Below are 19,791 nucleotides of genomic sequence, written 5' to 3' on the forward strand. Positions count from 1 at the left end.
CAGACCACTAAATCACCCTCAATCCATGCCTCTGTATTTTATGCAAATTTAGACAAACGTGATGTGTTGCATTTTGGAAAAGCAAATTAGGGCAAGACTTATACACTTAATGGTAGGGTCCTGGGGAGTGTTGTTGAACAAAGAGACCTTGGAGTGCAGATTCATAGATCCTTGAAAGTGGAGTCACAGGAAGATAGGATAATGAAGAAGGCGTTTGGTATGCTTTCCTTTATTGGTCAGAGTATTGAGTACAGGAGTTGGGAGGTCATGTTGCAGCTGTACAGGACATTGGTTCGACCACTTTTGGAATACTGTGTTCTGTTCTGGTCTCCTTGCTATAGGAAGGATGTTGTGAAACTTAAAAGGGTTCAGAAAAGATATACAAGGATGTTGCCAGGGTTGGAGAGTTTGAGCTACAGGGAGAGGCTGAACAGGCTGGGGCTGTTTTCCCTGGAGCGTCGGAGGCTGAGGGGTGACCTTATAGAGGTTTATAAAATCATAAGGGACATGGATAGGATAAATAGGCAAAGTCTTTTCCCTGGGATCGGGGACTCCAGAACAAGATAGATTTAAGGTGAAAGGGGAAAGATTTAAAAGGGACCTAAGGGGCAACTTTTTCACGCAGAGGGTGGTGTGTGTATGGAATGAGCTACCAGAGGAAGTGGTGGAGGCTGGTACAATTACAACATTTAAGAGGCATTTGGATGGGTATATGAATAGGAAGGGTTTGGAGGGATATGGGCCGGGTGGGACTGATAGGTGGGACTGGATTGGGTTGGGATATCTGGTCGGCATGGATGGGTTGGACCGAAGGGTCTGTTTCCGTGCTGTACATCTCTATGACTGGAATAAAGCTTGCCTCAGTGATGGTAACAATGTGTATGATCAATAATTGTTATAAAGTCCCACCTGCATCTCTGCTTCCCTTTTTAAATAAGGAAATCTACTGTCCTTCACTGGTCTGGCCTACATGTGACTTCAGACAAAGTGATGTCCTTGACCTTAACTGAGTATTTTTTTCTATCATTAATGTGATGTGGACCAGCATTTACTGCTCATCTCTAATTGCCCCTTGAATCTGGTGGCTTGCTAGGACCATCTCAGAGAGCAGTTGAGAATGAGCCATACGGCTGTGCGTGTAGATTCACATTTGACCAGACCAGGTAAGGATGGCAGATTTCCTTCCCTAAAGGACATCAGTGAACCAAGCGGATTTTCACAAAGATAACTGTTATGGTCATGCTATGGGCTAGACCAAACCCCCTCAAAATGTCTGAAGAAGATAGTCTACACTCTTAATCTCTTACTTTAAAGGCAAGTGTTAGGTGTTGCATTCCAGATGCAAATCAGTTGGTCAAACTAACAGATTTGAAGCATAAACACACTTCATTCATAGTTAAGATTCAACAAAAGAAAGAAGAAATTGGAGTAACAACTATCTCGGAAAACTTAACAGAGTAACAGATTATTTAACTATAAACGGTAACTGTTCCAATCAAATTTAGTCAAATAGATTGTCTCACATGCAATTCTAGCATCAGGCTCTTAGCTGTAACAGAGAGAGGGGAAACGGCTTCCACATCCAGCTTCAAGACCCCAACAGTTGCTACTCCAAAGCTAACACTAAATATCCTGGTTCAGTGGGAGCTTGACACACCCAGTCGGGCTGCTTCTATTGTTCTAGTTTAAAAAAAAAACCCGAAGGCCTCACAAGCTGTTTACTTTATGGGCTTTTAGTAGAGAGCGCAGTGCCTCTGTCTTATCACCTTTCTTTAAAAACAAAGCCAGGACAAAATACGCCTCTTTAACCCAGAGAATTGGCACAGTCACCATTAGGTTAGCTTTTACGACCAGCATTTCATTGGTACCAGGTTCACTGTATACCACGTCAAACCCAAGCCCCTGCAACATTCACCCATGCCGCTGGATCACAAGCCCAGTGACAACCCCCCTGTGCCCATCAGGTTCAAGGGCAAGAGGCAATGGTTAGTAAATGCTGGCCTTGCTAGCATCCTGTGGGGGAAATGAACGTTGCGGGATTCTTCCGTTAAGTCAAATGTTGGAATTTTTGCATTTGTCCGGATGAGTGAGAGATTTCAGCAATATTCGAGCCAAATAATTGGTCAGTCGCAAAACCCGATCACCCCCACAGTAATTCATTTGATAAGCGGCCATGTAAAACCACATCGTACCTCAGTCAGGTTTGGCTTTGTCCATGAGAGTTAGGCCATTCAGTCTATCGAGTCTGCTTTGCTGTTTGCGCGGTGTAATTGTTGGGTTGTTCTGTGCTAGGTGTCTCCCCCCCGCGACCTGAAGGAGGCAGCATGGGTCTGAAGTCTACGCAGGCTGCCTTCTTCCCCATCTGCAGCATCGATGAGGTGGTCAAGCTGTTTGCCTTTGAGCTGAAACGGGACGAGCCCGACCTGACCCTGCTGTCCCTGGTGCTGGGCTTCGTCGAACACTTCCTCGCCGTGAACCGGGTCCTCCCTGTCAATGTTCCCGGCTGCAGCATTGAGGGCTCCCCGTGCCCGGAGACCGGATCTGAGGTGGCCACCTGCTTCCCCTGCGTGGACCTCCCGCAGGTCAGGGCTCTGCACACCCGATTCACCACCATGATCCGGGGAGCGGTCGACCGGTCCCTGTACCCCCTGAAGGAGGGCTACTCCAGCCGCGAGCTGGTCAAGAAGGTGTCTGACGTCATCTGGAACAGCCTGAGCCGCTCCTACTTCAAGGACAGAGCGCACATCCAGTCTCTCTTCAGTTTCATCACAGGTACGTCCTCCCTGCCTCTGAGAACCACCTTGCTCGATAAGTGCCCGGTGACATTAGCCCGCTGTCCTCTGCATCGCGAACATCGTGGGTTCAGGACACTCCCCCCTCCATGAAGCACAAACAAGGCCCAGACCACCCCGTTGTGAGGAGAGGGCGTGGTGGAGTTGTTAAGTAGATTCTGAGCCCGTGAGGGATGGAGGATAGCGAGGCTGTAATCCTAGGCCAGATATTGAAACAATGCCTGCCAGGGCGGCACGGTGGCTCAGTGGTTAGCACTGCTGCCTCCCCGCGCCAGGGACCCGGGTTCAATCCCACCCTCGGGTGTCTGTGTGGAGTTTGCACATTCTCCCCGTGTCTGCGTGGGTTTCCTCCGGGTGCTCCGGTTTCCTCCCACAGTCCAAAGATGTGCAGGTTACGGTGGGTTGGCCGTGCACAATGTAGGTTAGGTGCATTAGTCAGGGGTAAATGTAGGGGAGTGGGTCTGGGCACATTACTCTTCAGAGGGTCAGTGTGGACCCGTTGAGCCAAATGGCCTGTTTCCACTCAGTAGGGATTCTGTGAGCATTAGTTCCAAGCTGGTTTGGTTTGATTTGATTAACGTTATCACGTGTATCTGAGTACAGTGGAAAGCTGTGTGTTGCAAACAGTACAGGTGGATCATAGCAAACGAGGGGAGGCAACGGCCGAGTGCTGTTATCGCTGGACTGTTAATCCAGAGACCTGGGTTTGAATCCTGCCATGGATGTCTGGAATTAAGAGTGCAGTGCTGACCGTAAATCCGTTGTTGATTGCTGGGAGAAAGCCTGGTCACTCATCTCCTTCAGGGAAGGAAACTGCCATCCTTCCAGGGTCTGGCCTACATGTGACTCCAGTCCCACCAGCAATGGGGTTGACTCTTAACTGCCCTCTGGGCCCAGCTAGTGAAGCCCTCACGCTGTGAATCAATAGAGGGGAAAAAGAAAGGACATCCAGATCATAGGGTGCTTGAGTAGAGCAAGGGTACAGGTTTATAGGGCACAGGAGGAATACCAAGCAAGATCAACATTCGGTTTGAAACCTGAGAGGCCCATTCAGTAGCCTCATAACACCCTGACCAAGGGTTCTGTGTTCACCTAAGGAGGTAAATGGAACAATTGGAACCTCCCACGGGCATGACAGGGTTAAACTGCTCTGCAACTAAAACAGAAATTGTTGGAAAAACTCAGCAGGTTTGGCAGCATCTGTAGAAAGAAAGCAGAGTTAATATTTTGGGTCCAGTGACCCTTCCTCAGAACCCGAACTGGACTTGAAACGTTAACCCTGCATTCTCTCCACAGATGCTGCTAGACCTGCTGAGTCTTTCGGACGATTTCCATTCTCGTTACTGATTTCCAGCCCCCGCAGTTGTTTAGGTTTTATTATGCCCCGTGGTCAGTATTTGTTTCTATGAGGTAGGCAGTGAGACGTCATTCGCGCCATTCCATGCAGAATGAATTCCAACCGCTACTGTTTGTTCAGGAATGGCTTGTGGTACACACCATCTGCTCATCTTCTGTGTCTACAAGCTGCAAAGTCCATCGGATTGTAGATGTGAGATTCCATAAGGATGATGTTGGAGCTCTGTTCTGGTAACTCTTGATCTGAAATTTCCAGACACCTCACATCGTGTATTCAGTGTATAACCAGCAAAACTCCTTTTCAAAAACTAGGCATTAAGGTGCAGCTGTTAAACTAGTTTGTGATCTCCTTTCACGCCATGTGAATGTAACATAACAAAGTTCTGATTCCTGTTTTGTGATAGGACCGCCCTTTGGTTTGTTCTAATAACATACCCGCTCCTGCTTCCCTCAGGTACTAAGCTGGACAGCTGCGGGGTGGCCTTTGCAGTGGTGGCTGCCTGTCAGGTCCTGGGCCTCCGCGATGTCCACTTGGGCCTCTCCGAGGACCATGCTTGGGTGATCTTTGGCGAAAACGGTGAGGAGACAGCTGAGGTGACCTGGCACGGCAAAGGCAACGAGGACAGGAGGGGGCAGACGGTGACAGCAGGTGTTGCTGAGAGGGTGAGGATGCTAGGGCTGGGCCACGTGTATCTGTTTGCACGTGTGTGTGTGTACATCTATCTGTTTACACGTGTGTGAGCGTGTATCTGTTTGCATGTGTGTGTGCGTGTATCTGTATGCACGTGTGTGTGCGTGTATCTGTATGCACGTGTGTGTACGTGTATCTGTTTGCACGTGTGTATGTGTACCTGCACGTGTGTATGTGTATCTGTTTGCACATGTGTGTACGTGTATCTGTTTGCGCATGTGTACGCTTATCTGTTTGCGCGTGTGTGTACGCATGTCTGCCTGTGCGTGTGTACGCACCTCTGCCTGCGCATGTATGTGCGCGCGTGTGTATGTGTCTCTATCGGCGCGCGTGTGTACGCGTATCTGTCTGCGCGCGTGTGTACGCGTATCTGTCTGCACGTGTGTGTGCGCGCATATCTGTCTGCACGTGTGTGTGCGCGCATATCTGTCTGCACGTGTGTGTGCGTATCTGTCTGCACGTGTGTGTGCGCGCGCATCTGTCTGCACGTGCGTGTGCGCGCGCATCTGTCTGCACGTGCGTGTGCGCGCGCATCTGTCTGCACGTGCGTGTGCGCGCATATCTGTCTGCACGTGCATGTGCGCGCGTATCTGTCTGCACGTGCGTGTGCGCGCGTATCTGTCTGCACGTGCATGTGCGCGCGCATCTGTCTGCACATACGTGTGCGCGCGCATCTGTCTGCACGTGCGTGTGCGCGCGCATCTGTCTGCACGTGCGTGTGCGCACGCATCTGTCTGCACGTGCGTGTGCGCGCATATCTGTCTGCACGTGCATGTGCGCGCGTATCTGTCTGCACATGTGTGTGCGTATGTGCACGTGCGTGTGTGCGTATCTATCTGCACGTGCGTGTGTGCGTATCTATCTGCACGTGCGTGTGTGCGTATCTATCTGCACGTGCGTGTGCGTGCGTATCTGCACGTGCGTGTGCGTGCGTATCTGCACGTGCGTGTGCGTGCGTATCTGCACGTGCGTGTGCGTGCATATCTGCACGTGCGTGTGCGCGCGCATCTGTCTGCACGTGCGTGTGCGCGCGCATCTGTCTGCACGTGCGTGTGCGCGCGCATCTGTCTGCACGTGCGTGTGCGCGCGCATCTGTCTGCACGTGTGTGTGCGCGCGCATCTGTCTGCACGTGCGTGTGCGCTCGTATCTGTCTGCACGTGCGTGTGCGCGCATATCTGTGCACGTGTGTGTGCATATCTGTCTGCACGTGCATGTGTACGCATCTCTGTCGGCGCGCGTGTGTACGCGTATCTGTCTGAACGTGCGTGTGTGCGCGTATCTGTCTGCCCGTATCTGTCTGCTCGTGCGTGTGCGCGCATATCTGTCTGCACGTGCATGTGCGTGCATATCTGTCTGCACGTGTGTGTGCGTATCTGCACGTGCGTGTGTACGTATCTATCTGCACGTGCGTGTGTGTGCATATCTGTCTGCACGTGCGTGTGCGCGCATATCTGTCTGCACGTGCATGTGCGCGCGTATCTGTCTGCACGTGTGTGTGCGTATCTGCACGTGCGTGTGTGCGTATCTATCTGCACGTGCGTGTGTGTGCGTATCTGTCTGCACGTGCGTGTGCGCGCATATCTGTCTGCACGTGCATGTGCGCGCGTATCTGTCTGCACGTGTGTGTGCGTATCTGCACGTGCGTGTGTGTGCGTATCTATCTGCACGTGCGTGTGTGTGCGTATCTGTCTGCACGTGCGTGTGCGCGCATATCTATCTGCACGTGCATGAACGCGCGTATCTGTCTGCACGTGTGTGTGCGTATCTGCACGTGCGTGTGCGCGCGTATCTGTCTGCACGTGCGTGTGTGTGTTTATGTGTATCTGTTTGTGCGTGTGTGTGCGTGTATCTGTTGGCACATGTATCTATGTGTGTGTGTCTCTGGTATTTAGAATGAGGTGGGGCAATTGCATTGAGACAGAAGATTTGATGGTCTGGCATTGTTCCTGTTGGTCAGGGGAATCTAGAACGGGTTGGGGGAGGAGAGACTACTTTCTAAGGATGAGAGGCAGATCGTTCTTTTAACCGTGAGAATTGTGAGTCTTTAGAATTTCCTTCCTCAAAAGGCAGTGGATGCCGAGCGTGTAAATGTGTAGAAAGTAGAGGTCGGTAGATTCTAGATTGCTAAAGGAGTGATGGATTCTGGGGGGTAAGCAAGAATGGAGAGCTGGTGTTTGGATCAGATCAGCTGTGATCCGATAGAATAGGCTGGAAGGGCTGAATGGCCTACTCTAGTTCCTTTGGATGTATTTAGGAGTGAGCTGGGAACAGGGTGTGTCATTGGAAATCTTTGGAATTCCCAATGGCAGAGTGTTATGGTATTCCCTTGGATTAGACAGATCTTTGGTGTCTGAGGGAATCGAGGGAGCTGGGGAGCAGGCAGCTCAGTGACGTTGAAAGCTGTGATCAAGACTGGGGGGCCCGTTTTAAGGTGAGAGCAGAGAGATTTAAATTGCGCGGGGCAATTTTTTTTACACAAGAGGGTGGTTCATGTGTGGAGTGAAATTCCAGAGGAAGTGGTGGATGCGAGCACAGCTAATGTTTAAAAACAGTCTGGATAAGTACAGATAGGAAAGGATTCGAAGGATATGGGCCCAAGTGCAGGGAAATGGGGTTAGCACGGATGGACATTTTGGACCAGTTTGGGGCCGAAGGGCCTGTCTCTGTGCTCTAGGACTCTCTGACTCTATGTGAAGAGGAAAGGTTTTGAGGGATATGGGCTAGGAGCAGGCGGGTGGGACTGGTTTAGTTTGGGGTTAGGGTTGGGATGATGGACCAAAGAGTGTGTTTCCGTGCTGTGTGACTCTATCAATCACAGTCACGTTGAGGCTGAAGGGGCCGAATGGTCTCCCGCTGCTATCCCTCGTGTGTGCGAGGCAGGCCTGTTCCGTCGGTCGCTTCGGTCCATGGCTCGCCCTTTCCCCGGTTGACCCGGCGGTGTTGTCTGTTTCGGCGCAGAGCTGGCTGTACCTGAAGGGCTCCTACCTGAAGTGTGACCGCAAGATGGAGGTGGCGCTCATGGTGTGCGCCATTAACCCATCGATCGACCACCACACGGACAGCGTGGAGCTGCTGCAGCTGCAACAGGTCAGAGCTTCGCGTGGGCCGGGTAGGGGGAGGAGGAGAGAACGTGCCGGTGTGGGAAGTCTCAGACCCATCGGCTGACCGCCCAGCTCCGGTTCGCGATGCCCCCCCCCCCCGCAGCTGATCAGCTGGAGAATGGCTCACCGCCCGGGTTGACTCAGGAAGAGGCCGTAATTGGGGGGGGGAGGGTTCAGGCAGCACCGGGACCCCAACAGCGTGTGTACCTGCGGTGGCAGCGTGTATCCGAACGAAACTTCAAATGCAGTTTGAAACATCCCTCCGGAGCGACACCAAGCAAGTTTAGACTCACCCCCCGGGACCGGGAGGTCAGAGAAGGGCGACCCCAAACTCAGTCAAAGATAATTTCGTTTATTTGCCTGTTGAAAGTTGCATAGGATAAAGAATGTTCAAACGTCGGTGCATCTCTTCCCAGCTCCGCCCCCTCCCCCAAAAACAAGCTCCTATTCCTCTGTTTATTCAGGTTCACTAATGTCCTTCAGGGAAGGAAGCTGCCACCCTTACCTGGTCTGGGCCTACCCGTGACTCCAGGCCCATATCAATGTGGCTGACTCTGAGCTGCCCTCTGGGTAATTAGGGGTGGGCAATAAATGCTGGGCCCAGCCTCATCCCGTGAATACCCCTTCCCCAATATGTATCGACGTGATTCTCCTTGATCTCTTCCGGGGTTGGGGGGGGTGGGGAGCGGGTCACACATCCCCCTCACATGTTGAGGGTCTCACTAAGGAGCAGATTGGAGGCGGGGTGGGTTCAGAGAGGGGTTCCTGAATGGACCGTTCCCGGGGCTAATTCTGTTGCTTCTCTTCCTCTTTCAGCACCTCCTGTGGCTGTTGTACGACCTTGGGCACCTGAGCAAGTGAGTGTCACCGTGCCTCTGGAGCACCCTTCCGATCCCCCCACCGACTACAACGAGGGCCGCACAGTAAATGCAGACAGAATATAGCGAGAGAGACGTGCCCCTGTCCTTCATAAGCTCTTTGAGAAATACTCCCTGTGCGCTGAGCTGCTTGGCAACATAAAGGGGACCTTTCCCTTTCAGAGCAGAGGTTAAACGAGCTATCCTGCTGGGTGAATTGAAAGTTTCTCCCTTTAAGAGACACCTCCAGAAGGGAGACAGAAAGCAGGAGTCCACAGGCCCGGTTAACATCTGTCGGAGGGAAAAGGTTAGAAGGTATTATTAAAGAGGTTACAGCAGGGTCCTTCAATGCGTTCGAGCTAATCAGGCTGAGTCCTCATGGTTTAGTGAAAGGGAAATCACATTTAATCAGGTTATGGGAATTCTTTGAATTATGCCATGGCCCAGGGTGGGATGTGTCGGACTCAGACATCCGGAAGGTTTTTCCCAAATGTTATTGCGGGAAGTGAAAGCTAACGGTGTAGGGGTGTGGATAGAAGATTCTCTGTGGATCCGCAGCAATAGGGCTATTGCAGGCCGGCAGGATGTGACCAGTGCAGTGCCCCGGGGGTTGGTGCTGGGGCCAAGGCTGAGGCAAAAGATGTTAAGGTTGAGAGGACGTGATGTTCTTAAGAGATATCGATCAGTGAAGATAGTGGACAGAGATGTGGCAAACCACAGTCATACAGCAGAAAAGAATCCACCCTGACCTATCTGCACTAATCCCATTTTCCAGCACTTGGCCCATAGCTACTTACATAGACTACCGACAGTGTGGAAGCAGGCCATTCGGCCCATTGAATCCACACCAAAACTCTGAAGAGCATCCCACCCAAACCCAACCCCCACCCCCAATCCCCATAACCCTGAATTTCCCATGACTAACCAATCTAACCTGCACATCCCTGGACACTATGGGACAATTTCCCATGACTAACCAATCTAACCTGCACATCCCTGGACACTATGGGACAATTTCCCTCGGCCAGTCCACCCTAACCTGCACATCCCTGGGCACTATGGGACAATTTCCCACGGCCAATCCACCCTAACCTGCACATCCCTGGGCACTATGGGACAGTTCCCCTCGGCCAATCCACCCTAACCTGCATATCCCTGGGCACTATGGGACAATTTCCCATGGCCAATCCACCCTAACCTGCACATCCCTGGGCACTATGGGACAATTTCCCTCGGCCAGTCCACCCTAACCTGCACATCCCTGGGCACTATGGGACAATTTCCCACGGCCAGTCCACCCTAACCTGTACATCCCTGGGCACTATGGGACAATTTCCCATGGCCAATCCACCCTAACCTGCACATCCCTGGGCACTATGGGACAATTTCCCTCGGCCAGTCCACCCTAACCTGCACATCCCTGGACACTATGGGACAATTTCCCTCGGCCAGTCCACCCTAACCTGCACATCCCTGGACACTATGGGACAATTTCCCTCGGCCAGTCCACCCTAACCTGCACATCCCTGGGCACTATGGGACAATTTCCCATGGCCAATCCACCCTAACCTGCACATCCCTGGGCACTATGGGACAATTTCCCATGGCTAACCCACCCTAACCTGCACATCCCTGGGCACTATGGGACAATTTCCCACGGCCAATCCATCCGAACCTGCACATCCCTGGGCACTGTGGGACCATTTCCCATGGCTAACCCACCCTAACCTGCACATCCCTGGACACTATGGGACAATTTCCCACGGCCAATCCACCCTAACCTGCACATCCCTGGACATTATGGGACAATTTCCCACGGCCAACCCACCCGAACCTGCACATCCCTGGGCACTATGGGACAATTTCCCATGGCTAACCCACCCTAACCTGCACATCCCTGGACACTATGGGACAATTTCCCTCGGCCAGTCCACCCTAACCTGCACATCCCTGGACACTATGGGACAATTTCCCTCGGCCAGTCCACCCTAACCTGCACATCCCTGGGCACTATGGGACAATTTCCCATGGCCAATCCACCCTAACCTGCACATCCCTGGGCACTATGGGACAATTTCCCATGGCTAACCCACCCTAACCTGCACATCCCTGGGCACTATGGGACAATTTCCCACGGCCAATCCATCCGAACCTGCACATCCCTGGGCACTGTGGGACCATTTCCCATGGCTAACCCACCCTAACCTGCACATCCCTGGACACTATGGGACAATTTCCCACGGCCAATCCACCCTAACCTGCACATCCCTGGACATTATGGGACAATTTCCCACGGCCAACCCACCCGAACCTGCACATCCCTGGGCACTATGGGACAATTTCCCATGGCTAACCCACCCTAACCTGCACATCCCTGGACACTATGGGACAATTTCCCACGGCCAATCCACCCTAACCTGCACATCCCTGGACACTATGGGACAATTTCCCACGGCCAATCCACCCTAACCTGCACATCCCTGGGCACTATGGGACAATTAGCCAAGGCCAATACACTCTGTGCATTAACCATGTGGGATGCAGGGTTACAGTGATAGGGTAAGGGGATTGGTGTGGGTGGGATGCCCTCTGGAGGGTTGGTATGGATTTGATGGGCCAAATGTCGGGATTCTAAGATTGTAGGACCTGGAGGAGACCATTCAGGCCCCATTCAGTGAGATCAGGGCTGTGATGTAGGAACCCTGGTTGGCTGGCCTATCTCCGTCCCACTCAACGCTCTGTCAGTCTCGGATTGAATGTGGTGGATGGAGCCAGCAACGAGAGCTTTCTGTGGAAGTCTGTGGGTAAACGTGTCGCTGCGTTCACTTCGCGGATGGGGAAAGGGTTTGTGAAATCCTGGGGTGGTCCTGCGGATAGTGTGAGCCTGCCAATAAGCACGAGCTCCATAAGAAATTGGAGCAGGAGTCAGCCGATTGGTGCTGCCCCCGCGCCACCGTCAACGTGCTGGTGATTCTAACTCAAAGTCCTGCCTCCCTCCATACTGTGTGTGGGCCGATTGCGAGGGGACGGCAGTTTCTGAGTGCCTCTGGTCTCTCACTCTCTGTGGTAGATACCCAATGGCACTGGGGAACCTCGCAGACCTGGAGGAGTTGGAACCGATGCCGAACAGACCAGATCCATTGACACTTTACCACCAGGTAGACAGCTCACCTTTTCTTACTCATTTATAGAATGTGGGCCTCATCGGCTGGGCCCAGGATTTACTGCCCCCGTCCCTAGTTGCCCCCTCCCCTTGAGACGGGGGTGAACTGCCGCCTTGAACATCCTTGTAAATCTTTTCTGAACCCTTTCAAGTTTCACAACGTCTTTCCGATAGGAAGGAGACCAGAATTGCACACAATATTCCAACAGTGGCCTAACCAATGTCCTGTACAGCCGCAACAGTCCACGTGCTGTGGGTAGACCCACGATGCTGTACGGGCGACTTGGGGTTAAAAGAAGGGCCGTTATTTGGATCCATAAAAAGAAATAAGTGAAAGGAAGAAAAGAATAAATGGGGCCCCCGGTAATTCCCTCACCTTCGCTCGGGAGGACTCAGGTTCACCTCCCACCTGCTCCAGACGTATTTAATAACATCTCTGACCACATCGATGAGAAAATTAGTTTAATGAAAAAATCCCACAAATCCGGACTAACCATTCAGGGCCCTCTTGTGGTACATTGGTAGAATTCCTCCCCCTGGACCAAGAGACCTGAGTTTTGGATACAGAACTGGCTCAAAGGTAGAAGCCAGAGGGTGGTGGTGGAGGGTTGTTTTTCAGACTGGAGGCCTGTGACCAGTGGAGTGCCACAAGGATCGGTGCTGGGCCCTCTACTTTTTGTCATTTATATAAATGGTTTGGATGTGAGCATAAGAGGTACAGTTAGTAAGTTGGAGGTGTAGTGGACAGCGAAGAGGGTTGCCTCAGATTACAACAGGATCTGGACCAGATGGGCCAGTGGACTGAGAAGTGGCAGATGGAGTTTAATTCAGATAAATGCGAGGTGCTGCATTTTGGGAAAGCAAATCTTAGCAGGACTTATACACTTAATGGTAAGGTCCGAGGGAGTGTTGCTGAACAAAGAGACCTTGGAGTGCAGATTCATAGCTCCCTGAAAGTGGAGTCGCAGGTAGATAGGATAGTGAAGAAGGCGTTTGGTATGCTTTCCTTTATTGGTCAGAGTATTGAGTACAGGAGTTGGGAGGTCATGTTGCGGCTGTACAGGACATTGGTTAGGCCACTGTTGGAATATTGCGCGCAATTCTGGTCTCCTTCCTATCGGAAAGACGTTGTGAAACTTGAAAGGGTTCAGAAAAGATTTACAAGGATGTTGCCAGGGTTGGAGGATCTGAGCTACAGGGAGAGGCTGAACAGGCTGGGGCTGTTTTCCCTGGAGCGTCGGAGGCTGAGGGGTGACCTTATAGAGGTTTACAAAATTATGAGGGGCATGGATAGGATAAATAGACAAAGTCTTTTCCCTGGGGTGGGGGAGTCCAGAACTAGAGGGGCATAGGTTTAGGGTGAGAGGGGAAAGATGTAAAAGAGACCTAAGGGGCAACTTTTTCACACAGAGGGTGGTACGTGCATGGAATGAGCTGCCAGAGGAAGTGGTGGAGGCTGGTACAATTGCAACATTTAAGAGGCGTTTGGATGGGTATATGAATAGGAAGGGTTTGGAGGGATATGGGCCGAGTGCTGGCAGGTGGGACTAGATTGGGTTGGGATATCTGGTCGGCATGGACGGGTTGGGCCGAAGGGTCTGTTTCCGTGCTGTACATCTCTATGACTGTGTAAGTCCCACCTCCTCTCGTGGTGTGAAATGAGAAAAAAGCAACAGGAGACAATGAGGGAGGGAATTCCAGGATTTCCACCCAGTGATTTATCAATCCACCGATGGTAACTGAGTTGCACTGTCCCTGCTCTCCGGAAGGGCATTTGTTCTTCTGTGATAGGTACAGCACAGGGTTGGACAGAGAGTAAAGCTCTCTCTACACTGGTTACTTACCCCTGTACCTGTAAACCACCATTTCTTTGTTTGTTTTGTTTCATTTCCTTATCTTGCTGCTTGTTACACAGGCCATTTCCTCAGCAAAGCAGTATTACAATAACGAACACGTCTACCCCTACGTCTACTTGGCCAGCTACTTCTGTCGCAACAAGAATGTTAAGGATGCTCTAGCTTCCTGGGGTGATGCAGCCACAGTCATCCAGGAGTGAGTCCATCGCTGCCTGTCCTCTTCGGTACAGAGGAGCTCTCCTCCACCTGCTCACCACGCCATTTTTTACCATCACCCCCACCCCCCCCCACACCCCCACCCCGAAAGGACAGGCGCGATCTTGGTTTGATGTCTCATCAGCAAGACAGCACCTCCCACAGCGACCGCTCCCTCAGCGCTGACCCTCCGACAGTGCGGCGCTCCCTCAGCGCTGAGCCTCCGACAGTGCGGCGCTCCCTCAGCACTGACCCTCCGACAGCGCCCACTCCCTCAGCACTGACCCTCCGACAGCGCGGCACTCCCTCAGCACTGACCCTCCGACAGTGCGGCACTCCCTCAGCACTGACCCTCCGACAGTGCGGCACTCCCTCAGCACTGACCCTCCGACAGTGCGGCACTCCCTCAGCACTGACCCTCCGACAGTGCCCACTCCCTCAGCACTGACCCTCCGACAGTGCCCACTTCCTCAGCACTGACCCTCCGACAGTCCCCACTCCCTCAGCGCTAACTCTCCAACAGTGCGGCACTCCCTGAGCACTGACCCTCCGACAGTGCGGCGCTCCCTCAGCACAGACCCTCCGACAGTGCCCACTCCCTCAGCACTGACCCACCGACAGTGCCCGCTCCCTCAGCGCTGACCCTGGACAGTGTGGGCACTCCGTCAGCGCTGACCCTGGACAGTGCGGTGGCTCCCTCAGCACTGACCCACCGACAGTGCCCACTCCCTCAGCGCTGACCCTCCAACAGTGCCCACTCCCTCAGCACTGACCCTCCGACAGTGCCCACTCCCTCAGCGCTGACCCTCCGACAGTGCCAATCCCTCAGCGCTGACCCTCGGACAGTTCGGCACTGACCCTCGGACAGTGCCACTCCCTCAGCGCTGACCCTCGGACAGTGCCACTCCCTCAGTACTGACCCTCGGACAGTGCGGGTGCTCCCTCAGCGCTGACCCTCGGACAGTGCCCACTCCCTCAGCACTGACCCTCGGACAGTGCGGGTGCTCCCTCAGCACTGACCCTCGAACTGTGCCCATTCCCTCAGTGCTGACCCTCGGACAGTGTGGGCGCTCCCTCAGCGCTGACCCTCGGACAATGCCCACTCCCTCAGCGCTGACCCTCGGACAGTGTGGGCGCTCACCCAGCACTGACCATCGGACAGTGCGGGCGCTCCCTCAGCGCTGACCCTGGGACAGTGCGGGCGCTCCCTCAGCGCTGACCCTCCGACATTGCGGCACTCCCTCAGCACTGACCCTCTGACAGTGCGGCACTCCCTCAGCACTGACCCTCGGACTGTGCGGGCGCTCCCTCAGCGCTGACCCTCGGACAGTGCCCACTCCCTCAGCACTGACCCTCCGACAGTGCCCACTCCCTCAGCGCTGACTGTCCGACAGCGTGGACGCTCCCTCAGCGCTGATTCTCGGACAGTGCGCACGCTCCCTCAGCGCTGACCCTCGGACAGTGCGCACGCTCACTCAGCGCTGATCCTCGGACAGTGTGCCCGCTCCCTCAGCGCTGACCCTAGGACAGTGTGGCGCTCCCTCAGCGCTGACCCTCGGAGAGTGCAGCGTTCCCTCAGCGCTGACCCTCGGACAGTGCCCACTCCCTCAGCACTGACGCTCGGACAGTGTGCCCACTCCCTAAGTGCTGACCCTCGGACAGTGCGCTCGCTCCCTCAGCGCTGACCCTCGGACAGTGTGCCCACTCCCTAAGTGCTGACCCTCGGACAGTGCCCACTCCATAAGTGCTGACCCTCGGACAGTGCAGCGCTCCCCCAGCGCTGACCCTTGGACAGTGCAGCACTCCCTCAGCGCTGACCCTCGGACAGTGTGGGCACTCCCTCGGCACTGACCCTCGGACAGTGCGGGCGCTTCCTCAGCGCTGACCCTCGGACAATGCAGCGTTCCCTCAGCGCTGACCCTCGGACAGTTCGGCACTGACCCTCGGACAGTGCCACTCCCTCAGCGCTGACCCTCGGACAGTGCCACTCCCTCAGTACTGACCCTCCCCCAGCGCTGACCCTCGGACAGCACTCCTTCAGCGCTGACCCTCCGACAATGCAGCGCTCCCTCAGCGCTGACCCTCAGACAATGCAGCGCTCCCTCAGCGCTGACCCTCAGACAATGCAGCGCTCCCTCAGCGCTGACCCTCGGACAATGCAGCGCTCCCTCAGCGCTGACCCTCGGACACAGTGTGGTGCTCCCTCAGCGCTGACCCTCGGACAGTGTGGCACTCCCTCAGCACTGACCCTCGGACAGTGCGACGCTCCCTCAGCACTGACCCTCGGACACAGTGCGGCGCTCCCTCAGCGCTGACCCTCGGACACAGTGCGGCATTCCCTCAGCGCTGACCCTCGGACACAGTGCGGCGTTCCCTCAGCGCTGACCCTCGGACACAGTGCGGCGTTCCCTCAGCGCTGACCCTCGGACAGTGCGGCTTTCCCTCAGCACTGACCCTCGGACAGTGCGGCACTCCCTCAGCACTGACCCTCGGACAGTGCGGCGCTCCCTCAGCGCTGACCCTTGGACACAGTGCGGCGCTCCCTCAGCGCTGACCCTCGGACACAGTGCGGCGCTCCCTCAGCGCTGACCCTCGGACACAGTGCGGCGCTCCCTCAGCACTGACCCTCGGACACAGTGCGGCGTTCCCTCAGCGCTGACCCTCAGACAGTGCGGCGCTCCCTCAGCACTGACCCTCCCTCAGTACTGACCCTCGGATAGTGCGGCGCTCCCTCAGCGCTGACCCTCGGACAGTGCAGCGCTCCCTCAACACTGACCCTCGGACAGTACCCGGTCCGTCTCAGACAGGTTTCTAACGCTGTTCCCTTCATTTCTTCTCTGTGTCTGTGTCTCCCTGTCTTTCCCAGTTATAATTATTGCAGGGAGGATGAGGAAATTTACAAGGAGTTCTTTGACATAGCGAACGACATCATTCCCAATCTCATCAAGGAGATGGCCAGCATGGCTGAAAGCTCTGAGGACCGAGGGGATGGCGAGAGTGTTGCTGAGGTAAACCTGTGGAGTCTTGCTGTGCAGCGTTTCCAGCTGTCGCTTCCAGTGCGCGTTTTGCCATGACCTGGCTAATCTGTTGTGCCTTTACTGCTCAGGTCAGCAGCTGTTGGCCAGCATTACTCTCCCTGGAACTGTGAGAAAAAGCCCACAGAAACCACAGGGAAGCCAAGACCGTTGCTGTGGGTCTGGAGGTACATGGAGACCAGACTTCTAAGCTCGGCAGATTTCCCTCCCACACGGAGGTGTGTGAACCTAATGGGTTTTTCAGAACAGCTGATGATAGCTTGACGATAATCCTTTGTGGCCACAGGGTAACTATCGGAGGAGTGCAGGACAGCCCAACATGGTTCCCATTCTCCTGGAAGGCGGGAAACATAAATGCAGGGAGTTACCGGGTCTCTCATCACTGGGAGGAGAACTACTGCTGACCTTTTTGAAGGAGAGCCTTAAGTCTCCACGTAGAGCGACAAGGTCTGATCAGGGATATTGTCAGAGGGAGATTAGGCCTTGAACTTTCCAAGGAGGTGACCAAGCTGGAGGGGATTCAGAAGAGATTTACCAGCACGCTGCCGGGTATGGAAAGATTTGAGTTATAGGGAGAGGCTGGGAGATTTCTTGCTGGAGCGCAGGAGGTTGAGAGGTTTATAAAATAATGAGGGGTGTAGATACGGTAACTATGTGTTCCCTAGGGTGGGGGATTTCAAGGCCAGGGGCACATCTTGAAGGTGAGAGGGGAGAGATTTAAAAAAGACATGAGGGGCAAATCTTTTACCCAGAGGGTGGTCTGTGTGTGGAGTGAACTTCCTGAGGGAGTGGGGGGTGTGGGTACATTTGGATAAGGACCTGGATAGGAAAGGATTGGAGGGAGATGGGCCAGGAGCAGGCAGCTGGGATTAGTTTAGTTTGGGGTTAGGGTCGGCACGGGCTGGTTGGGCCGAAGGGTCTGTTTCTGAGCTGTATGACTATGGCTCTGAGGTGACCTGGTTTGTGGATGAGAATGGGGGGGGGGGGGGGGGTGCTGATGTCGTTTATGTGGATATTAGCAAAGCCTTTCATAAGGCCCCACATGGGAGACTGATAAAGAAGATTAAAGCACAAGGAATCCAGGATAAGTTTGGCCAGTTGGTTTAGTGGCAGGATGCAGAGGGGGGTGCTGGAGCAGACTGTGTGACTGGAGGCTGGTGTCCCACAGGGATCAGTGCTGGGTCCCCTGTTACTCAGTGGTGTGGAGAATGTGGGTGGGGTGATGATAAGTATGTCTGTGGATGATTGGCTGGGTAGTACACAGTGAAGAGAAAGGTCTTTGGTTACAGGAAGGTATAGATGAATTGGTCATGTGGGCAGATCAGGGGCAGATTGGAGTTTGACCCTGGTAAATGCCCTTTGGGAGCAGTAACAACACAAGGGAGTCCTGAGTGAATGGCGGGACACGTGGAAGCTCAAAGGGATTTGGGATGCTTGTCCACAGATCCCTGACAGCAGCTGGACAGGTTAGTAGTGTAGTTAAGAAGGTGTATGCCTTTATCAGCCTTGGCACAGACTGGAAGAGCAGGGAGGTTATGTCAGAGCTGTCCAGGCCTTTGGAGAGGCCTCAGCTGGAGGACAGTGTGCAGTTCCAGTCTCTGCTCTACAGGAGGGCGGGGGGATGCAGAGGGAGATTCACCAGGATACTGCCCGGGATGGAGCAGTTCAGTGACAGAGAGAGGCTGTGTCAGCTTGGGCTGTTCCCCTTAGAGCAGGGAAGGCTGAGGGGGCTTCCTGAGAGAGGGTATAAGATTATGAGGGGCATGGGCTGGGTGGACAGGAGGCTGCTGTTCCCCTCAGTTAAAGGGTCAGTTATGGGGGCAGGGTGGGGCATCATTTTAAGGTGAAAGGCAGGAGGTGCAGGGAGGATTTGAGGAAAGGTTGTTTCACCCAGAGGGTGGGGGGGGGTGCAATGCTCTGCCTGGGAGGAGGGGGGGGTGGGAAACTTTTAAAAAGGACTTGGATGAGCTCTGGAGATGTCCGAACATACAAGGCCATGGGTGTGGTGCAGGAAAGTGGGGCGAGAGTAGGTTTTGTCACCGTAGACTAGATGGGACCAAGGGTCTGCTCAGAGAGCAGTTTTCAGTGATCGGTTTGATGAATTAAATTGAAACATCACCAGCTGCTGTGCTAGGATTTGAAACCCTGGCCCCAGTCTATCAGTCCGGGTTCCTGCTTTACTGAGCCAGTGACATTCCCATGCTCAGCCCCAGGCCTTGCTCCCAGCAGCAGTCAGTTCCCCAGCTCGAGGGAGGTGGCCAGAGCTTCCTATAATTGAACCCTCCACAGCATCTCCCCTGACTTTGTCACCTTTCTCTTTCCTTCTGTCCTTTTCACGAGGATTGACTTTTAAACAATGCAGTTTGAGTTTTGCTTCAGTTTGCTTCTTCACTGCCTCCTCTCTCACAGTCCTCCATCTCCTCATGTGTTCCTATCTCGACCTGTCTTGTCTGTTTCACTCTTATTCCTGTCTGTCTCTGACTATCTGTCTCTGAGAATCTCTGGCACCACTCTCTCTTTTTCTCTGTCTCTCTCTCTCTCTCTCTCTCTGTCTCTCTCTCTCTCTCCTCTCTCTCTCTCTCTCTCTCTCTCCTGCCTGCCATGCTCTCTGTCTCTGGCTGTGCAGACCGCACGAGGGAGAGGAACTGACACAGCAGACATGTCTTGCCATCCAGAAACCGGGAGAGAAAGGGATGACTGCAGATGCTGGATGTCAGAGGCGAGAGTGTGGTGCTGGAAAAGCA

The 19,791-nt window shown here is 53.9% G+C and overlaps 1 protein-coding gene across 1 annotated transcript in view; it reads left to right on the forward strand.

The window, feature by feature from the left end:
- The window catches only part of men1 (multiple endocrine neoplasia I), a 31,464-nt gene that overhangs the window by 9,233 nt on the left and 2,440 nt on the right, over positions 1 to 19,791 (forward strand). The window contains exons 2-8 of the mRNA XM_087983590.1: positions 2,293 to 2,772; positions 4,603 to 4,811; positions 7,799 to 7,927; positions 8,758 to 8,798; positions 11,869 to 11,956; positions 13,877 to 14,013; positions 16,879 to 17,020. Of these exons, the coding sequence (XP_087839716.1) occupies positions 2,325 to 2,772; positions 4,603 to 4,811; positions 7,799 to 7,927; positions 8,758 to 8,798; positions 11,869 to 11,956; positions 13,877 to 14,013; positions 16,879 to 17,020 (1,194 nt within the window). The 5' untranslated portion in view covers positions 2,293 to 2,324. The remainder of the gene's footprint in view (positions 1 to 2,292; positions 2,773 to 4,602; positions 4,812 to 7,798; positions 7,928 to 8,757; positions 8,799 to 11,868; positions 11,957 to 13,876; positions 14,014 to 16,878; positions 17,021 to 19,791) is intronic.

The sequence above is a fragment of the Chiloscyllium plagiosum genome, unplaced genomic scaffold (genome assembly GCF_037043375.1).
Source record: "Chiloscyllium plagiosum isolate Xiang-an unplaced genomic scaffold, Cpla_swu_hap1 HiC_scaffold_46, whole genome shotgun sequence".
Taxonomy (NCBI): Eukaryota; Metazoa; Chordata; class Chondrichthyes; order Orectolobiformes; family Hemiscylliidae; genus Chiloscyllium; species Chiloscyllium plagiosum.